Genomic DNA, 24,151 nt, shown 5'->3' with positions numbered 1-24,151 from the left:
GCGCGATCTGGTCATGTCTCTGTATGTAACAAATCTGGAGCACTCTAATATATGGTCTTATTGTGCTGAATTTTAGCCATTTTTTAAGGTCCATGTGGTTTCTCTGCATATGACTGATAACGGATATTTTGTCATGTGCAGTGGTTATAAAGGCTTATTTCTTAAATATCTAAGTCATACTGTTCTGGGATCGAGACCAGGAGATGGTAAGGATTACACATTCAGCTAATCTTATTTCTAAAGTTGGCCACACATAACAGCTGATTTCGTGCAAAACTGTGGGGAGAGGGGCACAAAGTGCAGCAACCTGTGGCTATGCACTTGACCACTTCCTCCACTTTGCTCCTGGGCTGGTACAGTGCTGAGGGGGCTTACAGTGTACTTGATGGTGGTGTTAGTCGTAGTTGTGGTTTAACCATCCTGAGCCTGATGGAAGTTAGAGTGCCCACGATGGCCGTGTAGAAATTAGACTCATGAGGTATGCAGGAACAGGATAATTTGCAACTTTAATAGAAGTAGAACATAGTAGAACAGTTTCCAAGTATTGAGGTAGACGGATTATACCACTGCAGTTGGTTGGGGGTGAGCTGGCAGCTGATATACCTCTCTCTTACAAAAGTCTCAGAAAGTCTGACCAATACCCACTTCTGGGTGTAGGTTAATAGGTTTCCTTATTTCCATTGTTTCTTCTCATCTTCACCATGTATCACAGATGCTTCCACTATTACTCTGTGCTCTGTATCTGGGGGTACGTCCAGCAGAAGCTGCTCCCGAGGCAGATGAAATCATTGCCCTCCCTGGTATAAATTACCAACCCTCATTCCGACAGTTTTCTGGATTCCTCAATGCATCAGGTGGAAAACATCTCCATTACTGGTGAGTTGTCGGTGACCAATACCCCACCAGCCCTGTCCTCTCTGTGTATCTTCACCATCTTTCTCTTTGCAGGTTTGTGCAGTGTCAGGGTGACCCCAGGTCTTGTCCTTTGGTCTTGTGGCTGAATGGAGGTCCTGGCTGCAGCAGCCTCGCTGGTCTATTGACTGAACATGGTCCCTTCCTGGTGGGTCTAGTAGATCATTGTAGAATATCATGTGTCGGTGAATTTTCTTTCCCAGAATATAGATATATCATATTCTTATCCACTTAATAGAGTCAACCAGATGGCAGCACCCTGAAGACCAACAAATATTCCTGGAATAAGGTAATAAGTCTCATGGTCTGCTATGGGATCCATTTCACTAACCAAATGTAAACTAAATTTCCAGTGTTATTTTACCCTATTTTTATGTTACCTATTGCATGATCTTATATTGACCTGTTAACACATCTAAGCAGCTGGTTCAATGGCATTGCCTCTATCTTAGTAGTTACTAGGTGAGGAGTTTACATTTTATTTCTGATTTGTGGTTTGGGTTTTAGGACATATTGTATTTTAGAACAGAAAGATGCCATGTGGTCCTGGAGGCCTAGACAAGATTGCATTTGTTATCATGAGTGGTTCTATCTTTATTGTTCAGTCACACTATGCTTCAGCAGCAAACCAATGGTTATCTTTCCAGCTATATTGCTATACTTCTATTTCTGATTATTTCATCGATATATGATCTATGAATTCAGCCAGTTCACTCATTTATTAGCGTGAGTGTCAGTGTCAAGTTGAGTTTGCCCACTTTCTTTCCGTCTGGTCTGTCCTGTTCTACTCTCCCCATTTGGTATTGTTTCTGCTCTGTTGTGTTTGCCCTGTCCAGCTGAAAACTGACCATTCTTGGAGTTAAAACCAACTTATCCCATAGACTCTGAACCCCAATCTAGCCAGTGTTATAAGGACCCGTGTTACAGACTCCTATGTGCATGACAAATGTCAAAATTTGTAATTTGGTATACATTTTGTGTCTTGTTCACAGACATCAGAGGGAACTATAATAAGGACCCCTAGCTCTAAGAATCTACTGTAGATAATGTAATGTATTAACTCAGTCCAATATATGGTAGATAGCTCATTTTAAGATGACAGCGGATCCCTTACCTACTATGCCTCATATAGTTTGTCCATCCCTTGCATATAGGCATGTACAAACTATGGATAGCCATATAGTTGTGTACATAATGAACACGTAAGTCAGGGCATTTCATGTGAGTCTTACCCACACAAACAAAGGCTGAGGCATACATAACTAATGTAGAGATTAAGATGTTTGGTTTTCAATCCAGGACCATAGTGTGCAATGACAGCAGTGCTAACCACTGAGCCACCTTGTAACAACGTTTTGTTCTTGCATATTTCTTCTCTTTTATGTCTTAGATTGCGAATGTCCTGTATCTGGAATCCCCTGCTGGAGTTGGATTTTCCTATTCTGATGATAAGGAATATACAACAGGTGACGCCCAGGTAGGAGCTCACTGTATGTCTGCAGACACATATATTGCATAATATCACATGTATCATCAGAGATGGACTTATTATTTTAATCATGTTTCTTTTTAATTTTTTTTTGGATTTATAAAAACAATAGTGAAACCTTCCAAATTTGACTCTAATTACACCAATACACGCACTGACACCTGTTTTCTGCAGCTCACTGTTCTGCATAGGTATGAGTGAACCTAGCCTCTCCGCTGCCTAAACTATAGAAGGGAAACTATAGAAAGCAACCCTTCCCCCACAAAAAAAAAATTAAATCTAAGTTTACACAAGTTTACAGTGAGCTACACTATGTTTTATAGATAGGTTCATAGGAGCCCTGACAGTGTTCTACACCAGACCTGGGAAATGTCCGGCCCGCGGGCCACATCCGGCCCTCTAACTGCTTCTATCTGGCCCGCATAGCTAGTGGAAGTTTTTTGAAGGACCTGTGATGATGTCATCACAGCCTATCACCAGGATAGGCTATGACTCGTTAGTGGGCGGAGCCACACGAGACTGTGTGCTTGATGCAAGCTGCCGGCAATGGAGGCTGCTGGATGATAGAGAGAAGAGACAGCTTGTGTGAGCAAGAGGGGGGAACTAGGGGCAGATGTAGGGGGGTAGTTACACTGAATGCACATGGAGGGGGGACATTAAACTAGGGGGCAGATGGAGGGTGACATTAAACTGGGGCAGGTGGAGGAGGATATTAAACCATGGGGGTAGCTGGAGGGGGACATGTCTGCCTCTAGTTGCCACCAGTTTAATGTCCCCCTCCAGCTGCCCCAGTTTAATGTCCCCTCTACCGTAGTTTCTGCTGGTTTATACTGGGGCACCAGGAGAGGGACTTAATACTGTGGGACATTTGAAGGGGAACGTTATAATGTGGGGGTGTATAATGTTGTTGTGACTGTAGGAGGATTTTACTTTGTGGGGCACATTGAAAAATGATTGAGAATGGGCGGAGTCAGCGGAGAAGTGGGTGGAGCTAAATTTGCCACGGCGTGCATGGCTCTCTAGAACTGTTACAATTTCTCATGTGGCCCCATGGGAAAATTAATTGCCCACCCCTGGTCTACACTATGTTAAAGATATTTTAGGGTATGGTTTATACCAATTTTTTTCGTTATATCTTGGACCCGAGCCGGATGAACCAGAAACAAAATGAATCGTGGGAAGTTCACCCTTCTTACCGACATAAAGCGCTTATAACCTGCTGCACTACCCATTCATGCAACCATGACCTTTGTTCCTTTCTTCTTTCCCAGACTGCTAAGGACAACTACATGGCTCTCAAGGACTTTTTTCACCTGTACCCAGAGTTCAAAGAGAATGATTTTTACATAACTGGGGAGAGTTATGGCGGCTTTTATGTGCCTTCTCTAGCACTGGAAGTGGCAAAGGATAGCGGTATAAACCTGAAGGTAAGAATAAGAATGTAATGATGCCAGACACGGACACTGCACCAGGTGTGGCCTGGGCTGCAGCATTTCCAGACTCGTCTCCCATCAAGCATGTATGAGACACCATTGGTCAGCAATTGTTTCACAGAACATGAGTATTGGACTTTTCATTCAGCATTGAAGGCCCAGTCTTGCAACAGCTCACAGACGTTCCTGTTCACACAGGGGTTTATGCTCAGTTCACATGGACCACTGCAGGCTACCGTTTCTGCTTACTCTTAGTCTGAGACTCTCCCCCTAGTCTTGGATAGTCCCATCTTGCGGTCCCATAAACTCCCTTATAGACAACTTGGTTATTAGAATAAAAGTGTACAGAAAAACAAATGTACAAATACTGTAAATGTACAAATATAAGTGGGAGCTGCTCTAGGAATGAAGAATACGTGTACACGTCGCTACTGATTTTGTATCTTTCAATTTTAGGGTCTTGCTATTGGAAATGGGGTTACTGATATGTCAGTGAGAGAAAACTCTCTCATATATTTTTCATATTACCATGGTCTTTTGGATGTAAGGTAAGTGAAAAGTAATCCCGTGTTTAGTATATATAGTATATAGAGCTGGGATACCCAACTGGCAGCCTGCGGTCCAACGCCGGGCCCCGGCCTATCACCTCTTTGATTATGACAGCGGCCATGAGAATCACTCATCTCCTGACCACTGTACCCCAAGTCCTGGTAACTTACAATAATGGCAGCAGGGATTGGTAATAGCTCTGCTGCCTGAATATGTAAGTGCTCTTGTGCAGGTCGCAGGGACAATTGCCGACTCCTGCCGCCATTAGTCTTCAAATCCACTCAAAATCAGTGCAGATTTTATAGTGTGAACAGGGCCCTATTATCCAAAAAATATGGAAAATAATAGATATGTTCAGTTAGTGTTACTCACATGTTAGTTACTCAAATCTTTACCTGATGGCAGACTCTGGATAGTGGACTTTTTCTAAAAGTAGTTGCATAATATAGAGTATATGTGACTTGTCATCTATTTGTATACACAGCTACACTACCCTACACATGATTCAATCCCTTGACAGTACATATGAAACACAGTTCTCTTATTAGATAAAAGACTAAGGAGAGTCGAGGCACAAGCAGGAGCCCATTGAGAGAGGAGAGACCCAGGCACAGCAAGGGCTTCTAGAACTACATAGGAAGTTTCTATGTCACCCCAAGTGCTGAATGATATTATGGACTGTAGAGGATGAAATCCCTAAATTCCTTGCAATTGTACGTTGAGAAATGTTGTTCTTAAACTGTTGGACTATTTGCTCATGCAGTGGTTCACCAAGTGGTGAACTTCGCCCCATCCTCGCTTGGGAACGACTGAGCCTTTCCGGATGATCCTTTTACACCAAATCATGACACCAACTTGTTTCCTATTAACCTGTTCACCTCTGGAATGCTCCAAATCGGTGTTTTCTAAGCATTTCTGAACTTTCCCAAATATAAAAAAAACAAAAAACTTGCAAGTAGGTGATACCTTTTTTAATGGCTAACTCATAATGATGACAGAATATGACATTTCAAAGCTTCCTCTGGCTTCTTCTTCAGATATATCTAAAAACACTTTCTGCAGGATGCATATATATGGACACAGGGATAGGATTTCAGGAGGGAGGGGGAAGAGGCTTATTACTATATACATATAAAAACAAATAATCTATTCCCAGTTCCCAGGTTCTTTATCTTTATGGCTGTCTTAGTTCAGTGATTTGTATAGAAAGACATGAACCCATGTGAAAGGTTCATTCCACTATCCAGAGTCTTGAATAGGGTCATGCACTTGTACTCATAACTTTCCCAGTCTTTTATGGTCCCTGTCCCAGCTTTGGGACATGTTGTAGGCATCAAATTCAAAATGAGTGAATATTTGCGAAAACCAACAAAGTTTATCCATTTGAATATTAAATATCTTGTCTTTGTAGTGTATTCAATTGAATATAGGTTTAAAAGGATTTGCAAACCATCAAATTCAGTTTTTTTATGTTTTACACAACGTCCCAACTTCATTGGAATTGAGTTGTATATGGGAACGCAATGTGGGATAATTTTCAGTCCATTGTTGTTCTTCGTTCTCCTGTCTCTTTTCTTGATATAGTATGTGGTCACATATAGAGTCCGCTTGCTGTGAAGAGAAAGACTGTGATTTTATTAACTCTGGCAAGAAGGCTTGTTGGAAAGCAGTAAGTATTACGGCCATGTTGTACCATCAATCATTCTATGAATATTCACTATTATATAGTACATATTGTATATGGCACAAATTCTTCTGGATCATAAATGATAGCTATATGCAAGTACAATACGTAAAAAATATATTAGAAAATATGGAGTCTACAATATTAAGAATGGTGATGGTTCTCTTTGTCTTTCTAGATTCGCTTGGCCTTCTCTAAGACTTTCAGCCTCAAGCTTAATATGTATAATCTCTATCAACCTTGCGTGGGGGGAAATCCTGGTGAGATCAGGTACATCTATTATATATACGAGCATATACTTTATGTACGAGGGGGGACCCAAAAGTTTCCAGAATGCGGCTGCTGCGCGCACAGTTTTCGTAGTACGCGATTCTGCAGCTAGTTATTTGTTCAACCACGCCTTCTCAGTCAGTGTGCCAAGCGGCGTTGATGCGGAAGGTTTCGTCTACCCGCAGTGAATTTTCTTGCAAGAGCTGTTTTGTCCAGCCGTCGTTTTTCTTCATAGAGAAGTTTTATGAGCAGCGCGGCTGTGAAGTTTTGCTTTCTGCTCAGGAAAAAAGCATCGGAAACCGTTCAAATGTTGAAGACCACTTACAAGGATGACGCTATGTGTCAAGCTCATGTTTACTCGTGGTTCACCCGCTTTAAAAATGGTGAAATGTCAATTGATGATCAACCGCGTTCTGGACGTCCGTCAACTTCCCGAACGGACGAAAGTGTCCAAAAAATCAACGAGCTTGTTCGTGAAGATCGACAACGAACCATTGAGGAACTTGAAGAGTTGTCTGGAGTGAGTTGGAGCTCGATTCAGTGCATTTTATCAGAGGATTTGGGTCGCTGTAAAGTTTTGCCGCGGCTCTTGACTAATCAACAGAAAGAGCGCTGCATCGAAACATGTCGTGCCATGAAAGAACATGCCGAAACCGACCCAGAATTTTTTTCTAAAATTATTACGGGAGATGAGTCTTGGTGCTATGCTTACGACCCGGAAACCAAACAACAATCAAGCCATTGGAAGACGCCATCCTCGCCCCGCGCCAAAAAGGCTCGTCAAGTGAAGTCCAATGTGAAGACAATGGTCATTTGTTTTTTCGATGCAAAAGGGATTGTGCACTCGGAATTCATTCCAACAGATCAGACCGTCAACCAGGTTTTCTACTTGGGGGTTCTCAAGAGGTTGCGCAACAGTGTGCGGCGAAAAAGGTCCGAAATGTGGCAGTCTGGTGATTGGTTTTTCCACCACGACAATGCCCCAGCTCACACCGCCATCTCGGTGACTACTTTCATGGCAAGAAACGGCATGGCTGTCTTGTCCCACCCACCCTATTCACCCGATATGGATCCCAGTGACTTTTTTTATTCCCACGAATGAAGAGGAACCTCAAGGGGTAGCGTTTCGCCGACGTGGAGGAAGTGAAGAGGAAAACGGCGGAGGCGCTTGCACACATCAAAGTAGATGAGTTTAAAAAATGTTTTGAACAGGAGAGTACTTTGAAGGAGATTGAAGGAACTTTTTACAAAAAAATAAATACATGCTTCAAAAACAACTTTTCTGGAAACTTTTGGGTCCCCCCTCGTATGTTAATAACAATTTACACATGTGCACGTACAACTCTGACTTAGACCTTCATCTAAGTGAGGTCAGACCTTACCTAGATCTTTTAAGTGAGGTCTGGCCATACCTAGACCTCTGGCATACTGGGTCGTATAACTAGGGCCCAATTGGAGAAGGAGTGTTAAAGGTTTATTCACTGCCAAGTTGGGAATACCTGCTCACCGTCAAGACCTCCACAGCTGGAACTTACATGAACAGCCGAGCATTGAAGCTGTATTGTGCTCCTTTAACTTCCATAGAGAGAATGGGGGCAATGGAAACAGCTGAGCTACTCTATTTCCATGGATTCATAGCTACAGAAACAGTATAGTCTCCAGTCCACTCTGGAAACTGGTCTCATGCCTGACCAAACCAGTAGTCATATCTTTGGACTGGGATTCTCCATTCTCTGCAGTTCCAGAGCCACTGTCTGCTTTAGCGCACAGCAGTCTTTGTGACTCATTTCTGAGTGCCGTCACCATTAAAGGGTTAGTAAAGGGTTTGTAAAGGGTTAGTCCTCCAGTTGCCCTACCCTGCATCATCTCACACTGCAAAGGGTGGTTTGCAGTTTCTGCATGTGTGCATGAGGTCTCAAAGGGCAACTCAGTCCAAATTATCTGTTCATTCTTAGGCTAGGTTCACATCTGTGCCGGAGTCTCCACCGCAGAAACCACTGAAAATTAGATGAGAGAAAAGTCCAGCTCTGAAGGACACCCAGCAGACCCCATTATGGTCTATATAGTCCACTGGTATCTGTGGGTAACCACTCTTTTAGTAGTCCGGCTGTCATTCAGGTCCCCTGGCAGACCTGTTACCAATTGAGCGATGTTACCAATACCCCTATGGGAAGAATAGCAATACCCCAGCCTACTGTCAAAAAACATCTTCTGCAATAACAGTTAACACCACTCAGTGCCATATTAGACACGGCTATAGCCGACAATAGCCGTAGCCCATAACCTGAACTGAGCAAGCCTCCAAAAACAAGAGTCTATGTAAATGAGAAATCATACATCTTGATAGGGCAAAATTGTGCCTTACTTTTAATGTTTTGTCTCTTGTTGGCATCTGGGATAAAGTCAGTGTCTGCAACATGGTAGATCACACTTTTTGTCTTTCTGCAGAGACTATGGGGACTATATAAAAGCCTATCACCCTGGTATAATGTCTACGGAAAGTCATTCCCAATTCAGTAAGGTAAGTGTATGCAGGTACTATACCAAATACTCAGTAGCAGATAGATGATAGTGGGTGACCAGGAACCATTGCACCTGCTCAGGACTTTCTGACATATATTCAGTATTTCTTTAGTAGATGTTCAGATTAATTTTCTAAATGTTCTTTCATGTTGAACAGAAACTGAAGGAAATGTCTCGACTGAACAAGACAATATCAATGAGTGTTCCTTGTGTGAATGATACAGACGTCACTACTTACCTGAATAACCCCGAGGTGCGGTCAGCATTACACATCCCGAATGACCTGCCCCCATGGGAGATCTGCAAGTAATTCTTTTATATGTCACTAGTTTAACCTATTCAATGTAGAAAAATTTACCGCCTACTTAATCTCTGTTCTTGGAAGTCATTCAGTTGACCTGAGACAAGACCTCACTCAGAGGCAGAACTTGACACTCCCCCTATGCAGAATATGTAATAGGACCCCATCAGTGTCGGACTGGGGTGTTTAGGGCCCACCAGTGGAATTATTTCTAGGGGCCCACTGCCAGGACCCCTGCAGATCATCTGTACCGAGACAGGGCAGCTAAAGGAAATAGCATGTTGGGAGCCATGCTGTTCACCCGCCATACGATGTGCACCACTGCACTACCTAAACTACAGCTAAAAGAAACTAAGCTAGACAATGTATGGCAAGCGAATGGTGTGGCTCCTAGAATTGTTACCATTACCTGTAGCTGCATTGTCCTGGAATAGCTAATCTGCAGGGGGCCTGGCTGTCGGACCTCCGCAGATGTAATATTGATACCCTATCCTAAGGACAATCTATATTAGAAAGATGGATAAATCCTTTAAAGAGGTTGTCCAGGAATTGGAGAAACCCCTGTGGGGAGCAGAAGGCAATAAATAATAATAAAAAAAAATTAATTTTAAAAGCAAACTCACCTGTCCCTGGTGCTCCATTGTCCATCAGCAATATCCATTCAGTCTTGTGTTGGCGCCTTCTTGCTGCGAGTCCTGCACCTCGTGTTACCGTTGAGACCAATTGGGTACAGAATTTCTAGAAATAAGGCACTGCCATGAGACCGAACAGACACAGGCAGGGGAAAACAGTTTGCTGGGGACAGGGGAGTATGCTTTTTTTTTAAAAAAAAATTTTTACACCTTCCTGGCCATAGTGGTCACTCCAATTTATGGACAGTCTCTTTAAAAGGGTTGTCTGGGCCAAATTTTTTTAATGGCCCCCAATATAGTGGTCTCTTCACTGGTCCCCCATACTGTATGGGGAACAGTGATGGAGTCATAATATTGTGCGGGGGCAGTGATAGAGACTAACATCCAGTGTGGTGGGGTACATTAAACTGTGTTTGGGGCATATTAATGGGGTTTCCAAGGTTAACTTTTTTATCCTCAGGCCATAAGTACCTGATCACTAGGGGGCTGACACATGACCCCATCAGCTGTCCGGAGCCAATTACTGCACCTGTTCTGTACACAATACAGGGCCGGAAGCAGAAAGCCCCAGCCTTTACAGCAGCTCAGCTCCCACTAACTTCAATATGTGCTGAGATGCAGTGAAGGTGCCAGCTTATTTACAGTAGACAGAGCTTTCTGCTTCCGGCCCCCTATTGTGTACAGGATGGGTGCTGGAAGTTGCTCTGTACTGCTGGGTTGCTCTGTACTGCTGGGCTGGTGTTGGCCCCCTACAGATCAGATATTTATAGCCTATCCTGAGGATAAACCATAAAAAATTTGGCTGGACAACCCCTTTAAAGGGGCTCTATCAGCAAAATTATGCTAATAGAGCCCCACACATGCGTGAATAGCCTTTAAAAAGGCTATTCAGGCACCGTAAATGTTATATTAACCCCCGGTCCCGTTTTTAAATAAAAGCATTAAAACATATATGCAAAACTTACCTGAACGTGCACCATGGGCGGGGATGCATGATGCGACGTCAGCTTCGGGCACGCCTACCTCTTCTGTCTTCTTGTAGTGACGCCCTCTGGTTCCGTGTCTTCTTCCATCTTCTTGTCTTCAAATCCCGCGCCTGCGTAGTAGCGCTTCCCTCCGGAGCGCTACTGTGCAGACTCACTTGCCATTTTACTTAATGACAGTTTGCGAGTGAGTCTGCGCAGTAGCGCTTCAGAGGGAAGCGCTACTACGCAGGCGCAGGAGTTGAAGACAAAAAGACGGAAGAAGAAACGGAACCAGAGGGCGTCACTACATAAAGACAGAAGAGGTAGGCGTGCCCGAAGCTGACGTCGCATCGTGCATCCCCGCCCATGGTGCACGTTCAGGTACGATTAGCATATATGTTTTAATGCTTTTATTTAAAAACGCACTTGAGAAAGGTCCCAGTGTGGACCGATACGCGGTGTACTGCTTTTTCCAATAACAGGACATTTTCCAACCATACAAGTTGCTGACAGACCGGATTGTTTCTTATATATATATATATATATATATATATATATATATATATATATATATAAATAGAAGTATAATCTTGTCAAACCAAAGGTTCGATATAAGGGTCTGCGACTCACAGCTTGTAAAAACCTTTTATTTCATCCTTTTAAAATTTCTGTTTGCCACCTTAGGCTGGAGTATACATTTAGACACAAAAAAACATAGTGTAGACAAAATAGACCCTAGACATAGTGAGTTAAAAAACGCTAGAAAACTGACGCGTTTCGGGACTATTAAGGCGTCCCTTACTCATAGTGAAACTAGCCTAAACATTGTGAGCAGTGTGAACTTAATATACACTCTAAGACACCTAAAACAAGGAGGATCCAAAAACTTTTGTCACCGCCAGCTGGTCATTTAACCCTTCCTGGTATGCTCATGGACCTCACTTAGTTTTATTTTAAATAGGAATAAGAATAAGAATAAAGAAAACCCTACAAATTTGTTTTAAATTTATTCTATTACAAGATTGTAAATAAATTAATATCTTAACTCTTCATAAAGTTGATATCAAGAGGTTAGCCGCTTTAACTATTTGACTAAAACAGATTACCGCAGCACCTCACTCCGTATGAATTCTGTCCTGTTGAAGTATGTCAAGCCTCACCACTCCCAAGGTAATTAACTTGCAGAGTTGAGGGCTGAGATCTAACCTGACAGGTAAACTAGCATGTACCACTATTTCTACAAACTTTAACCAAGCACTTAAGATAGGCGTCGGGTTCTTATTCGCATTTACTAGAGCAAAAAAACACAAACCTCCTAGAAAAATAAATAAGTGTTGGAAAATAACTACCTATTAAGAAGAGAGAAAGAGAGCCAATACTCCCTTATATCCATTATAAAGAAACTAATACGGATTACTCGGTTCTCAAAACTTTTTGACACATTCCTAAACTTTTAAAAAGTTTTTTATCACACTAAGACAGATGATGATATTAAATGAATCATATTAACTTAGTGGGGTCCGAAATAGAACGTAAAACTTGTTAATCAGAAAATGAAAGCCAAGTCAGACTTGGCATTCACGACTACAAGGGTGAGCTACTTTATACTTTTTTCTATTTTGCATATATAAAAATAATACATAATTGAAAACATTGACATTGTCATCTCAGTTATATCACCTCCTATTATTTCACAGCGGCAATGTGTTTTCACACTTTAAGAGAGAGATGGAAAATGCCCGTGACCAATATCTTCAGCTTCTAAGTGAGAAGGTAAGTAAATCTGGTGAAGATAGAAATATACTACATCTAAGGTTATAGAACTCATCTTATTATTGGTTCACATCTGCGTTCGGGACCCCGGGAACAGAATACCGAACGCATTGACAAACGGTGAGCAGTGAAAGCACACGGACCCCATAGACTATAATGCTTTCCGCATGGTGTCTGCACAAGTCACACCACCTAATTCTTGGCTTAGTTACCAAAAAATAAGCTGAAATTTCGGTATATTTTTTGTACACTATATCACGCCTTAAACTTCACCCCTTTCTGGTAACTTCTTTGTTAAAAAAGGAGCAAAAAAGTCTAAAACATCGTATTTGTTGTCACTCTGTCCCTACAGAAGTACCGTATCCTGGTATATACTGGAGATACAGACATGGCATGTGACTTTCTGGGTATCGAGTGGTTTGTGCATTCTCTTAAACTGAAGGTAACGAAACTTATGTACGGTAATTGTGTAAAATATTAAAAGTTTTTTGTGAATATCCAGGTTCTCAGAAATGTTGTTGATATGTATACATCAAAAACCAAAGTTCTTCCGTATCTAACCATTCCCTGTAGGAAGAAAAATCCTACCATCCCTGGATGTACAAAGATGGGAAGCAGTCCCAGATTGCTGGTTATGCCAAACAATATGCCAACCTCACCCTTTTAACCGTAAAGGTATGAACTATGGGTCTGTGTTACATAACAGAACGCCAGGCAATTATTTATTTAATTTTTGTTTTCTTTGTGTATTTTCGTCACTATATACCTATACACCATCAGTGGCTGACAACTATTCCTCACTATCTCCCCATACACATGTAATCTTGCTTCAGCCAAATGTACATTGGGATTGACACCAGAAGTTGCAGAAATTTACCGATGCTCAATAGACACAGCAGCAAATTTTGCTTTACTTACTCAACATATACACACACATACTCATAAGAAGTAGAGATGAGCGAACAGTGTTCTATCGAACACATGTTCGATCGGATATCAGGGTGTTCGCCATGTTCGAATCGAATCGAACACCACGTGGTAAAGTGCGCCAAAATTCGATTCCCCTCCCACCTTCCCTGGCGCCTTTTTTGCACCAATAACAGCGCAGGGGAGGTGGGACAGGAACTACGACACTGGGGGCATTGAAAAAAATTGGAAAAAGTCATTGGCTGCCGAAATCAGGTGACCTCCATTTTAGACGAATAGTGGATTTCAAATCCGGGTCATATGAGAATGTGAACTTTGTGACTATGAGACAGGGATAGCTGTACAGGCAGGGATAGCTAGGGATAACCTTTATTTAGGGGGGAATGTTATTAAAAATAACTTTTTGGGGCTCTATCGGGTGTGTAATTGTGATTTTTGTGAGATAAACTTTTTCCCATAGGGATGCATTGGCCAGCGCTGATTGGCCGAATTCCGTACTCTGGCCAATCAGTGCTGGCCAATGCATTCTATTAGCTTGATGAAGCAGAGTGTGCACAAGGGTTCAAGCGCACCCTCGGCTCTGATGTAGCAGAGCCGAGGCTGCACAAGGGTTCAAGCGCACCCTCGGCTCTGATGTAGGAGAGCCGAGGGTGCACTTGAACCCTTGTGCACCCTCAGCTCTGCTACATCAGAGCCGAGGGTGCGCTTGAACCCTTGTGCACACTCTGCTTCATCAAGCTAATAGAATGCATTGGCCAGCGCTGATTGGCCAATGTATTCTATTAGCCTGATGAAGTAGAGCTGAATGTGTGTGCTAAGCACACACATTCAGCTCTACTTCATCGGGCTAATAGAATGCATTGGCCAGCGCTGATTGGCCAGAGTACGGAACTCGACCAATCAGCGCTGGCTCTGCTGGAGGAGGCGGAGTCTAAGATCGCTCCACACCAGTCTCCATTCAGGTCCGACCTTAGACTCCGCCTCCTCCGGCAGAGCCAGCGCTGATTGGCCGAAGGCTGGCCAATGCATTCCTATGCGAATGCAGAGACTTAGCAGTGCTGAGTCAGTTTTGCTCAACTACACATCTGATGCACACTCGGCACTGCTACATCAGATGTAGCAATCTGATGTAGCAGAGCCGAGGGTGCACTAGAACCCCTGTGCAAACTCAGTTCACGCTAATAGAATGCATTGGCCAGCGCTGATTGGCCAATGCATTCTATTAGCCCGATGAAGTAGAGCTGAATGTGTGTGCTAAGCACACACATTCAGCACTGCTTCATCACGCCAATACAATGCATTAGCCAGTGCTGATTGGCCAGAGTACGGAATTCGGCCAATCAGCGCTGGCTCTGCTGGAGGAGGCGGAGTCTAAGGTCGGACCTGAATGGAGACTGGTGTGGAGCGATCTTAGACTCCGCCTCCTCCAGCAGAGCCAGCGCTGATTGGTCGAGTTCCGTACTCTGGCCAATCAGCGCTGGCCAATGCATTCTATTAGCCCGATGAAGTAGAGCTGAATGTGTGTGCTTAGCACACACATTCAGCTCTACTTCATCAGGCTAATAGAATACATTGGCCAATCAGCGCTGGCCAATGCATTCTATTAGCTTGATGAAGCAGAGTGTGCACAAGGGTTCAAGCGCACCCTCGGCTCTGATGTAGCAGAGCCGAGGCTGCACAAGGGTTCAAGTGCACCCTCGGCTCTCCTACATCAGAGCCGAGGGTGCGCTTGAACCCTTGTGCAGCCTCGGCTCTGCTACATCAGAGCCGAGGGTGCGCTTGAACCCTTGTGCACACTCTGCTTCATCAAGCTAATAGAATGCATTGGCCAGCGCTGATTGGCCAATGTATTCTATTAGCCTGATGAAGTAGAGCTGAATGTGTGTGCTAAGCACACACATTCAGCTCTACTTCATCGGGCTAATAGAATGCATTGGCCAGCACTGATTGGCCAGAGTACGGAATTCGGCCAATCAGCGCTGGCCAATGCATTCTATTAGCCCGATGAAGTAGAGCTGAATGTGTGTGCTAAGCACACACATTCAGCACTGCTTCATCACGCCAATACAATGCATTAGCCAGTGCTGATTGGCCAGAGTACGGAATTCGGCCAATCAGCGCTGGCTCTGCTGGAGGAGGCGGAGTCTAAGATCGCTCCACACCAGTCTCCATTCAGGTCCGACCTTAGACTCCGCCTCCTCCAGCAGAGCCAGCGCTGATTGGCCGAATTCCGTACTCTGGCCAATCAGCACTGGCTAATGCATTGTATTGGCTTGATGAAGCAGTGCTGAATGTGTGTGCTTAGCACACACATTCAGCTCTACTTCATCGGGCTAATAGAATGCATTGGCCAGCGCTGATTGGCCGAATTCCGTACTCTGGCCAATCAGCACTGGCTAATGCATTGTATTGGCTTGATGAAGCAGTGCTGAATGTGTGTGCTTTGCACACACATTCAGCTCTACTTCATCGGGCTAATAGAATGCATTGGCCAATCAGCGCTGGCCAATGCATTCTATTAGCGTGAACTGAGTTTGCACAGGGGTTCTAGTGCACCCTCGGCTCTGCTACATCAGATTGCTACATCTGATGTAGCAGTGCCGAGTGTGCATCAGATGTGTAGTTGAGCAAAACTGACTCAGCACTGCTAAGTCTGCATTCGCATAGGAATGCATTGGCCAGCCTTCGGCCAATCAGCGCTGGCTCTGCCGGAGGAGGCGGAGTCTAAGGTCGGACCTGAATGGAGACTGGTGTGGAGCGATCTTAGACTCCGCCTCCTCCAGCAGAGCCAGCGCTGATTGGCCGAATTCCGTACTCTGGCCAATCAGCACTGGCTAATGCATTGTATTGGCTTGATGAAGCAGTGCTGAATGTGTGTGCTTAGCACACACATTCAGCTCTACTTCATCGGGCTAATAGAATGCATTGGCCAGCGCTGATTGGCCGAATTCCGTACTCTGGCCAATCAGCACTGGCTAATGCATTGTATTGGCTTGATGAAGCAGTGCTGAATGTGTGTGCTTTGCACACACATTCAGCTCTACTTCATCGGGCTAATAGAATGCATTGGCCAATCAGCGCTGGCCAATGCATTCTATTAGCGTGAACTGAGTTTGCACAGGGGTTCTAGTGCACCCTCGGCTCTGCTACATCAGATTGCTACATCTGATGTAGCAGTGCCGAGTGTGCATCAGATGTGTAGTTGAGCAAAACTGACTCAGCACTGCTAAGTCTGCATTCGCATAGGAATGCATTGGCCAGCCTTCGGCCAATCAGCGCTGGCTCTGCCGGAGGAGGCGGAGTCTAAGGTCGGACCTGAATGGAGACTGGTGTGGAGCGATCTTAGACTCCGCCTCCTCCAGCAGAGCCAGCGCTGATTGGCCGAATTCCGTACTCTGGCCAATCAGCACTGGCTAATGCATTGTATTGGCTTGATGAAGCAGTGCTGAATGTGTGTGCTTAGCACACACATTCAGCTCTACTTCATCGGGCTAATAGAATGCATTGGCCAGCGCTGATTGGCCGAATTCCGTACTCTGGCCAATCAGCACTGGCTAATGCATTGTATTGGCTTGATGAAGCAGTGCTGAATGTGTGTGCTTAGCACACACATTCAGCTCTACTTCATCGGGCTAATAGAATGCATTGGCCAATCAGCGCTGGCCAATGCATTCTATTAGCGTGAACTGAGTTTGCACAGGGGTTCTAGTGCACCCTCGGCTCTGCTACATCAGATTGCTACATCTGATGTAGCAGTGCCGAGTGTGCATCAGATGTGTAGTTGAGCAAAACTGACTCAGCACTGCTAAGTCTGCATTCGCATAGGAATGCATTGGCCAGCCTTCGGCCAATCAGCGCTGGCTCTGCCGGAGGAGGCGGAGTCTAAGGTCGGACCTGAATGGAGACTGGTGTGGAGCTATCTTAGACTCCGCCTCCTCCAGCAGAGCCAGCGCTGATTGGTCGAGTTCCGTACTCTGGCCAATCAGCACTGGCCAATGCATTTCTATGGGGAAAAGTTAGCTTGCGAAAATCGCAAACTGACAGGGATTTCCATGAAATAAAGTGACTTTTATGCCCCCAGACATGCTTCCCCTGCTGTCCCAGTGTCATTCCAGGGTGTTGGTATCATTTCCTGGGGTGTCATAGTGGACTTGGTGACCCTCCAGACACGAATTTGGGTTTCCCCCTTAACGAGTTTATGTTCCCCATAGACTATAATGGGGTTCGAAACCCATTCGAACACTCGAACAGTGAGCGGCTGTTCGAATCGAATTTCGAACCTCGAACATTTTAGTGTTCGCTCATCTCTAATAAGAAGTACAAAATATCTAAAAGTGTACAGGGTGGTGCAGATAGGAGATGGTAGGGGTCTGAGTGGCAAGAGCAGTGCTCCAGGGGGCTTGGGCCAGTGGTGGACTCCCTTTACCACTTGACTTGATATATGATTTTCCTAATGCCACTTCCCTAGAACGTTGTCATATTGTATAGCATTATACTTTCACACTATCCAATCGTTGTCTGGATCAATCTTGAATAATCATAACTTAGAATTTTTTTTTAACATTTTTGCTTTTCATTATTTGCAGGGAGCCGGTCACATGGTGCCAACAGACAAACCTTTAGTAGCCTTCCAAATGTTCCGAAGATTCATCAATAATAAGCCCTTCTAGAGATCAAGTCACTACCACAAAGACGCTACAGGCTGCTTCAAGTCACTGTTCACATAGGACAGTTTCACTATAAGTGATGGTTAAATTGGGTTGTCCAGCCATAGAGAATAGTTGAAATGTGCTGCAAATGCTAATTCATGAAACGTTATACTATATTATTCATTATACCCGATGACCAGATTTCCAGGGTATAATGGATGACCTAAGCTTCGGTGAGGTCATCAATACAAGATCAGTGGAGCCTGGCACCCCTGCAGATCAGCTGTTTGAAGCAATGCGCATTGTTTCTACTTCACATCACTGTCATTGGTCATAACTACTGTTTGCAACGCTAGTCAAATGAATGTGGCTGACTTGCAATACCAAACACAGCCACTGCGCAATGTTTGGCACCATGCATCATTGTCATCGAAGAGGCCACAGAACTCATCCAAACTCTGCAGCTGTTTAAAACAGCTGATCAGGAGGGGTCCATAAGATGTGTCCTCAATCTTATAAGACTAGAAAACCCCTTTACTTATTAATTGCTTCTTATAATTGTTAAATAACCTGTCGCTTAAAAAAAAATAAATGTCTCTCCATCATTAACAATGTCTCTGTGTTACCACAATACACAAGATTCCCATTAAAGGTTGTCGAATATACTGTACATGGTGCCAGACACATAAACCTGCAGCAGTCTGTAGCGGGGTCTTCCGTATACCAAGACACAGCTCTATCAGCCTATAATCCTATACATATAAATACCCTATGAGATAGATGACAACTGCCCCATATTAGGGGAAAATTCCTTCCCGTCTCCAAATACCACAATCAGAATAAATCCCTAGATAAGTGACCCATCTCCAGAATTGTTGTTCCATATCTTGTGATTTTATAGAACAGTATCGCACCCAGATAGAGACTTTGGATTGTTTCCTAACTCGTCATGAAGTTATGTGTATGGCAGATATGTAAATTATTATCAGTGTGGTCTGATTGGACACTGGGTCTTGCCACAAGAAGGTATAAAATTGCTTCCCATACTTCCCTATGAAAAGGTTCTCAAGGCTACTTTTGGGTAGTGTAGCCCTTGGTAAGAGATAGTAAGAGCTATACATGTCTCTATGTTGCATTCAAAAACATTTTGACCAGCTGACACACTTTGAAAGGGAGCACAATATTGGAGTGAGAGAAGGAAGATGGTTGTTTTGACAAATTGACACCTTCAAAGTGGTTCTGTGGTTCTGTTTGGAGCAGTGGTTATGTGATGGCACACATTCAGCAAACAGGCTCTAAAAGACTCAGACAGTCCATCATTAGAGAGGATTGATCTGCCGACAAATACCAGCAGCCCCCAGTTTTCTTGTCTATTATCCAGACACAAGACGCACCATTATTACACGCTCCTGTTTCTGTCCAGGCATTTAGCAAAAGGACACTTGATGTTGCGGCACGAATTATGTCTCCAGCCACTAACAACCCCTCACCATTGTAAACATATAACTTGGACTGCTACACACCAGAGACGTATCATCTTTAGTGATGAATCCAGGTTCTGTTTGGCATCCAACGGTGGTCAGTTTTGACTATGGAGGTCTCATGGAGAGCGCTTCAATTCTGCTTTTGCTGAGGAGACACACACTGCCCCAACTTCTGGTGTGGTGACTTGGGAAGCCACCACTAACCTCTATCACCCCTACAGTGATAAGTGCAGGACACCCATGTGTTACCTCTCATGCCAGGACTTTCAGCTAGCATTTTTCAGCAGGATAATGCTCACCCACACAGCAATGGTTTGCCAGGAATGCCAGATTACAAGACTTGCTTGGCCTGCCTGATTGCCAAAAATATCACCAATCGAACATTTATGAGACCAACTGAGACACCAGCTTCAACAACTTATAAGTGTGCAGGATATATAGTCCAGGCTGTAACATCTGTGGACAAATATGACACAGGATGCCATACAGAACCTGTATATCTCCATGTCCAACCGTATCTCATCTGGTATCCAGCCTATACATGGCCAAATAGAATACTAGAGCCTTCTTTTCATTGTACAGTTTTCTCTAATAAACTCCTTTCCCTGTCGTCCCTACCAGTGGCACAATGTGGGGTATTTCGTGCCCCTGTGTGCTGGTAGGACAGGCGGAATTTTAATTAGCCATGTATTAATTTCACATGGCTTGTTCCCTTTAAGAGGGCACAGATACCTCCCCCCTGTGCGTTTTTTTCTGTCCTGTGTAAAGGATCGGACAGGTGGGGAGGACTCTGTGTCCTCCTAAAGAGAAAGAGTAAGAAGAAGTTTCAGGTACTTACCTGCTCAGACCTGTTCAGGTGTCTTCAATCATGCACTCTGCCCCTTTGGACTTCTGTCGGTCCTGCAAAGAGAATAGGTAAGATTAAAGTTACCTATTTTGCCCACCTCCCTCACGCAATCCTACCTCCTGTTCCCCGGCATCCAGTCCTGCTGGGCTTCGGAGCCGCGCGCAGCCAGCCGGCGTGTTCGCGCGGCTCCATGAGGGGAACTTCCGGTTTTCGCGGAACCTTTCCTCTGCGTAGGAGGGTTCCGGCCGGTCGTTTAGAAGTGTAACACCGGCAACTTCCGGTTTTTCGGCATTCGCCGCTCCGGGACCACGCGAACAGCAGCGCTGGACACTGGAGGTCCTCAGGAGATTAAGGTACGTGCCAATGTAGTTGGCTCAAGGGGGGAGCGTGACTTGAAGGGCTAGGAGTGTTATGAAGGGCAAAGGAACGGAGCTTTTGACTAAGGCCACGCCCCTTCCGGATATGGGGCTGTAAAAAGGGGGCAGGTTGCATCCCTCATTGCCTGCTAGTCTAATCCCTAGCTGGTTTCTGCGCTGTGGCTTGTGGTTACCGCTTCAAACTGCATTTATTCTACTGCAAACTCTGCTGAAGGTTGGTAAGTGGTCTGCAGAAGCTGGGTGAGTCTCCTCATATGGTTCCTTGAATGTACTCCTCTGATGTTTCATATTCCATGCTTAGGTATCGCTGAAAACTAGCTTCTATTTGTCATGTCTTCCTCTTCTACCCCTCCCGGGGATCAAGTAAGACGGAAGAAGTCTTCTAAAAGGAGACACCTGGCTTGCATTGATTGTGACGTTCCACTACCTGATGGTAGGTGCGGTTTTTTCGTCTGCTAATTCTCCCAATGGTGGGAGTATCCTGAATGTCATTGTTTTGCCTTTAGGCTATGACTGGTCACGCTGCCAGCAATGCAGGGGACCTCTGCGGGAGGAACCCGTTACCAGTGATATGGTAGCATGGGTCAAGGAGTACATGGTGAGTACGGTTGCCGCAAAGAGGGGAAGGGTCCCCTCCGGCTTCTAAGTATCCTTGTGTTTTTTGCAGGATGATTCTTTAAAGGATATCCGTACTTCACTGGCTCAGCTCACCAAGAAGCAGCGCGTGGAAAGGCGTTCTGCTTCACTGCCCTCCCTGGAGCGCCTCCAGGTGGAGGAGGTGTCCATATCATCGGACGATCAGTCCTCCTGTACCAGCAGACCAATTTTCCATCGGGAAAAGACTAATAAACTGCTGAAGGCCATCCGGTCGTGGGACCAGGTTGGCGAGGGGGAAGCCTCTGCGTCCACCTCTGGGAAGCGGAGGGTTTTCCAAGTGGACGCCTCCATGGCCAGCCTAATGGAACAAGAATGGAAGCAGCCGGAGAAGGCTTACGTCACCACCAGAGCTTTCAAAGCAGTGTATCCGATTGATCCCTCCCAGCTGGATCGCTGGGGTCCACCACCCAAGGTGGATTTAGCCATCTCTAAGCTTTCCCGTCGCACTGTCGTGCCCATCGATGACGGGTCAAATCTTCAGGATTTGCTTGATAGAAGGGTGGATTCAACGCTCAAGAAGGCGTATTCGTCTGCTTCAGCCCAGGTGACGGTGGGCATCGCCTCAACGGAAGTAGCTGATAAGCTTCAAGCCCGGCTGGACCGCCTGGAACGGGATATCGACTCCGGGGTTAACAGGGACGACATCCTGGCATCCATGGGGGAGATCCGTCTCGCTACGGATTTCCTGAGGGAATCGGCAAGACAGCAGGTGAAGCTGGCTTCCAAGGCCATGGCCCTCAATACCGCCGCCAGGAGGCCCTTGTGGCTCAAACCTTGGCGGGCTGATGTCGCCTCCAAGTTTTCTTTGTGTTCCCTCCCCTTTCAACCTGGGAAGGTTTTCGGCCAAGGGCTGGACGATCTGATGGAGGGATTGGCTGATGGTAGAGGGAGATCACTACCACAAGCAACCAGAGGAGGAAGGCCTCCCCCTTCTAGGGGTCGAGGCTCCACGTCTCAATACAGGCCTCAACAAGGAAGCCAGAGACGCCCCAGATACCGTCCGAAAGGGGCGGGTCGCGGGATCCCCAAGGAGGACCCTAAGAAGAAGGGGTTTTGAGGAGACGCCGCTCTCTGTGACCAGCTCTCCCGTAGGAGGGCGCCTTTCGAATTTCCTTGTGGCATGGCATCTTCGCATTCTGGACCCATGGGTCTTTCAAGTTGTTCAGCGAGGATACGCAATAGAGTTCTCCCATCCTCCGGTGGATCGTTTCATCACTACGCGGGTCTTACCAGCCCTACAACAAGACTGCCTGGAGGCTTCCGTCGCAGAATATCTCTTAAAGGGGGCCCTGGAAAGGGTCCCTCCTCCCGAAGTGGGTCAAGGAGTTTATTCACCCGTGTTCTTGGTTCCAAAGTCCACAGGAGGGTGGCGGATGATTATAGATCTTCGGTTCCTCAACCTCTTCATAAAGAAAAAACCTTTCAGGATGGAGTCCATAGACTCAGTAACCAGTTTCCTATTGCGCAACGAGGTCATGGTCACCCTGGACCTGAAGGATGCCTACTTACATATCCCCATCTTCCCGCCACACAGGAAATATCTACGTATAGCCGTTCTTATGGCTGGTCACAGAGAGCACCTACAGTTCACTGCTCTGCCATTCGGCATATCGTCAGCTCCGTATGTATTCACCAAGATGGTCGCACCAGTTGCCGCCGCTCTCAGACTTCAAGGCCTCTTCGTGGTTCCCTACCTCGACGACTGGCTTATAAAAGCTCAGTCTACTTCAATTCTCCATCACCACCTCCAGATAGCCATCGCCTTCCTCCAGGAGTTAGGTTGGCTGATCAATTGGGAGAAGTCAGAAATAGTGCCATCCACCCGGAAGGAATTCCTAGGGTTTGTTCTGGATTCCCAGAGCATGCAGATTTTCCTTCTCGTCCAAGGCGAGCAAAAATAGAAGCTTCGGTTCGGGGCCTCCTCAGGTCCCGATGGATCACCATTCGCACCGCCATGCGGGTCCTAGGCCTGATGTCTTCTTCAGCCAAGGCGGTCCCTTGGGCTTTATGGCACTTGCGTCCCCTTCAGATGGAAGTGTTGAGAGCCTGGAACGGATCTCCACGGGGACTGCACAGGAAGATCTGCCTTTCTCCCGGTACCCGTCTTTCCCTCAGATGGTGGAGACACCTGAAAGACGGAAGGTCCTCGGTTCAACCTCGTTGGACCCTGTTGACAACAGATGCGTCCCATTCGGGATGGGGAGCCCACCTGGACGGCAGGACTGTCCAGGGTCTGTGGAGGAATCCAGAGGTAGGAACCTCCAACCTGAAGGAGCTAAAAGCAGTGTATCTGGCGCTGAAGTACTTCGCCCCCTTTCTCGAAGGGAAGGCAATCAAGGTCCGGTCAGACAATATGACGACGGTAATATACTTGAACAAACAGGGCGGCACCAGGGTTCCAGCCCTACTGAGAGAGGCGAACTTGATCTTCACGTGGGCAGAGAAGAATCTGACCCACCTATCCGCTGTTCACATCAAGGGCTCCCTGAACATAGTAGCGGATCAGTTGAGTCGGGGTATCCCTGTATCAGGAGAATGGTCTCTCAATCAAGACATATTCCATCAGATTGTCCAAACATGGGGCCTTCCGGATGTCGACCTCATGGCAACCCGACTCAACGCCAAGGTGGAAACCTTCTGCTCTCTGTACCAGGAGGACAATGCCTTGGCAGTGGATGC

The 24,151-nt window shown here is 45.5% G+C and overlaps 1 protein-coding gene across 1 annotated transcript; it reads left to right on the top strand.

The window, feature by feature from the left end:
- Positions 1-712: 712 nt before the first annotated feature.
- LOC142208740 (lysosomal protective protein-like) lies at positions 713-18,212 on the top strand. Its single transcript, XM_075277422.1, has 14 exons — positions 713-876; positions 949-1,060; positions 1,151-1,201; positions 2,303-2,389; positions 3,673-3,828; positions 4,291-4,382; positions 5,968-6,052; positions 6,246-6,337; positions 8,786-8,858; positions 9,018-9,166; positions 12,456-12,531; positions 12,884-12,973; positions 13,105-13,206; positions 18,045-18,212. The coding sequence occupies exons 1-14, from the start codon at positions 713-715 to the stop codon at positions 18,126-18,128; spliced, it is 1,413 nt and encodes a 470-aa protein (XP_075133523.1). The 3' UTR covers positions 18,129-18,212.
- The last annotated feature ends 5,939 nt before the right edge of the window (positions 18,213-24,151 follow it).

Source organism: Leptodactylus fuscus, chromosome 6 (assembly GCF_031893055.1).
Source record: "Leptodactylus fuscus isolate aLepFus1 chromosome 6, aLepFus1.hap2, whole genome shotgun sequence".
Lineage (NCBI taxonomy): Eukaryota > Metazoa > Chordata > Amphibia > Anura > Leptodactylidae > Leptodactylus > Leptodactylus fuscus.
This window is presented reverse-complemented; position numbering and strand designations above follow the sequence as displayed.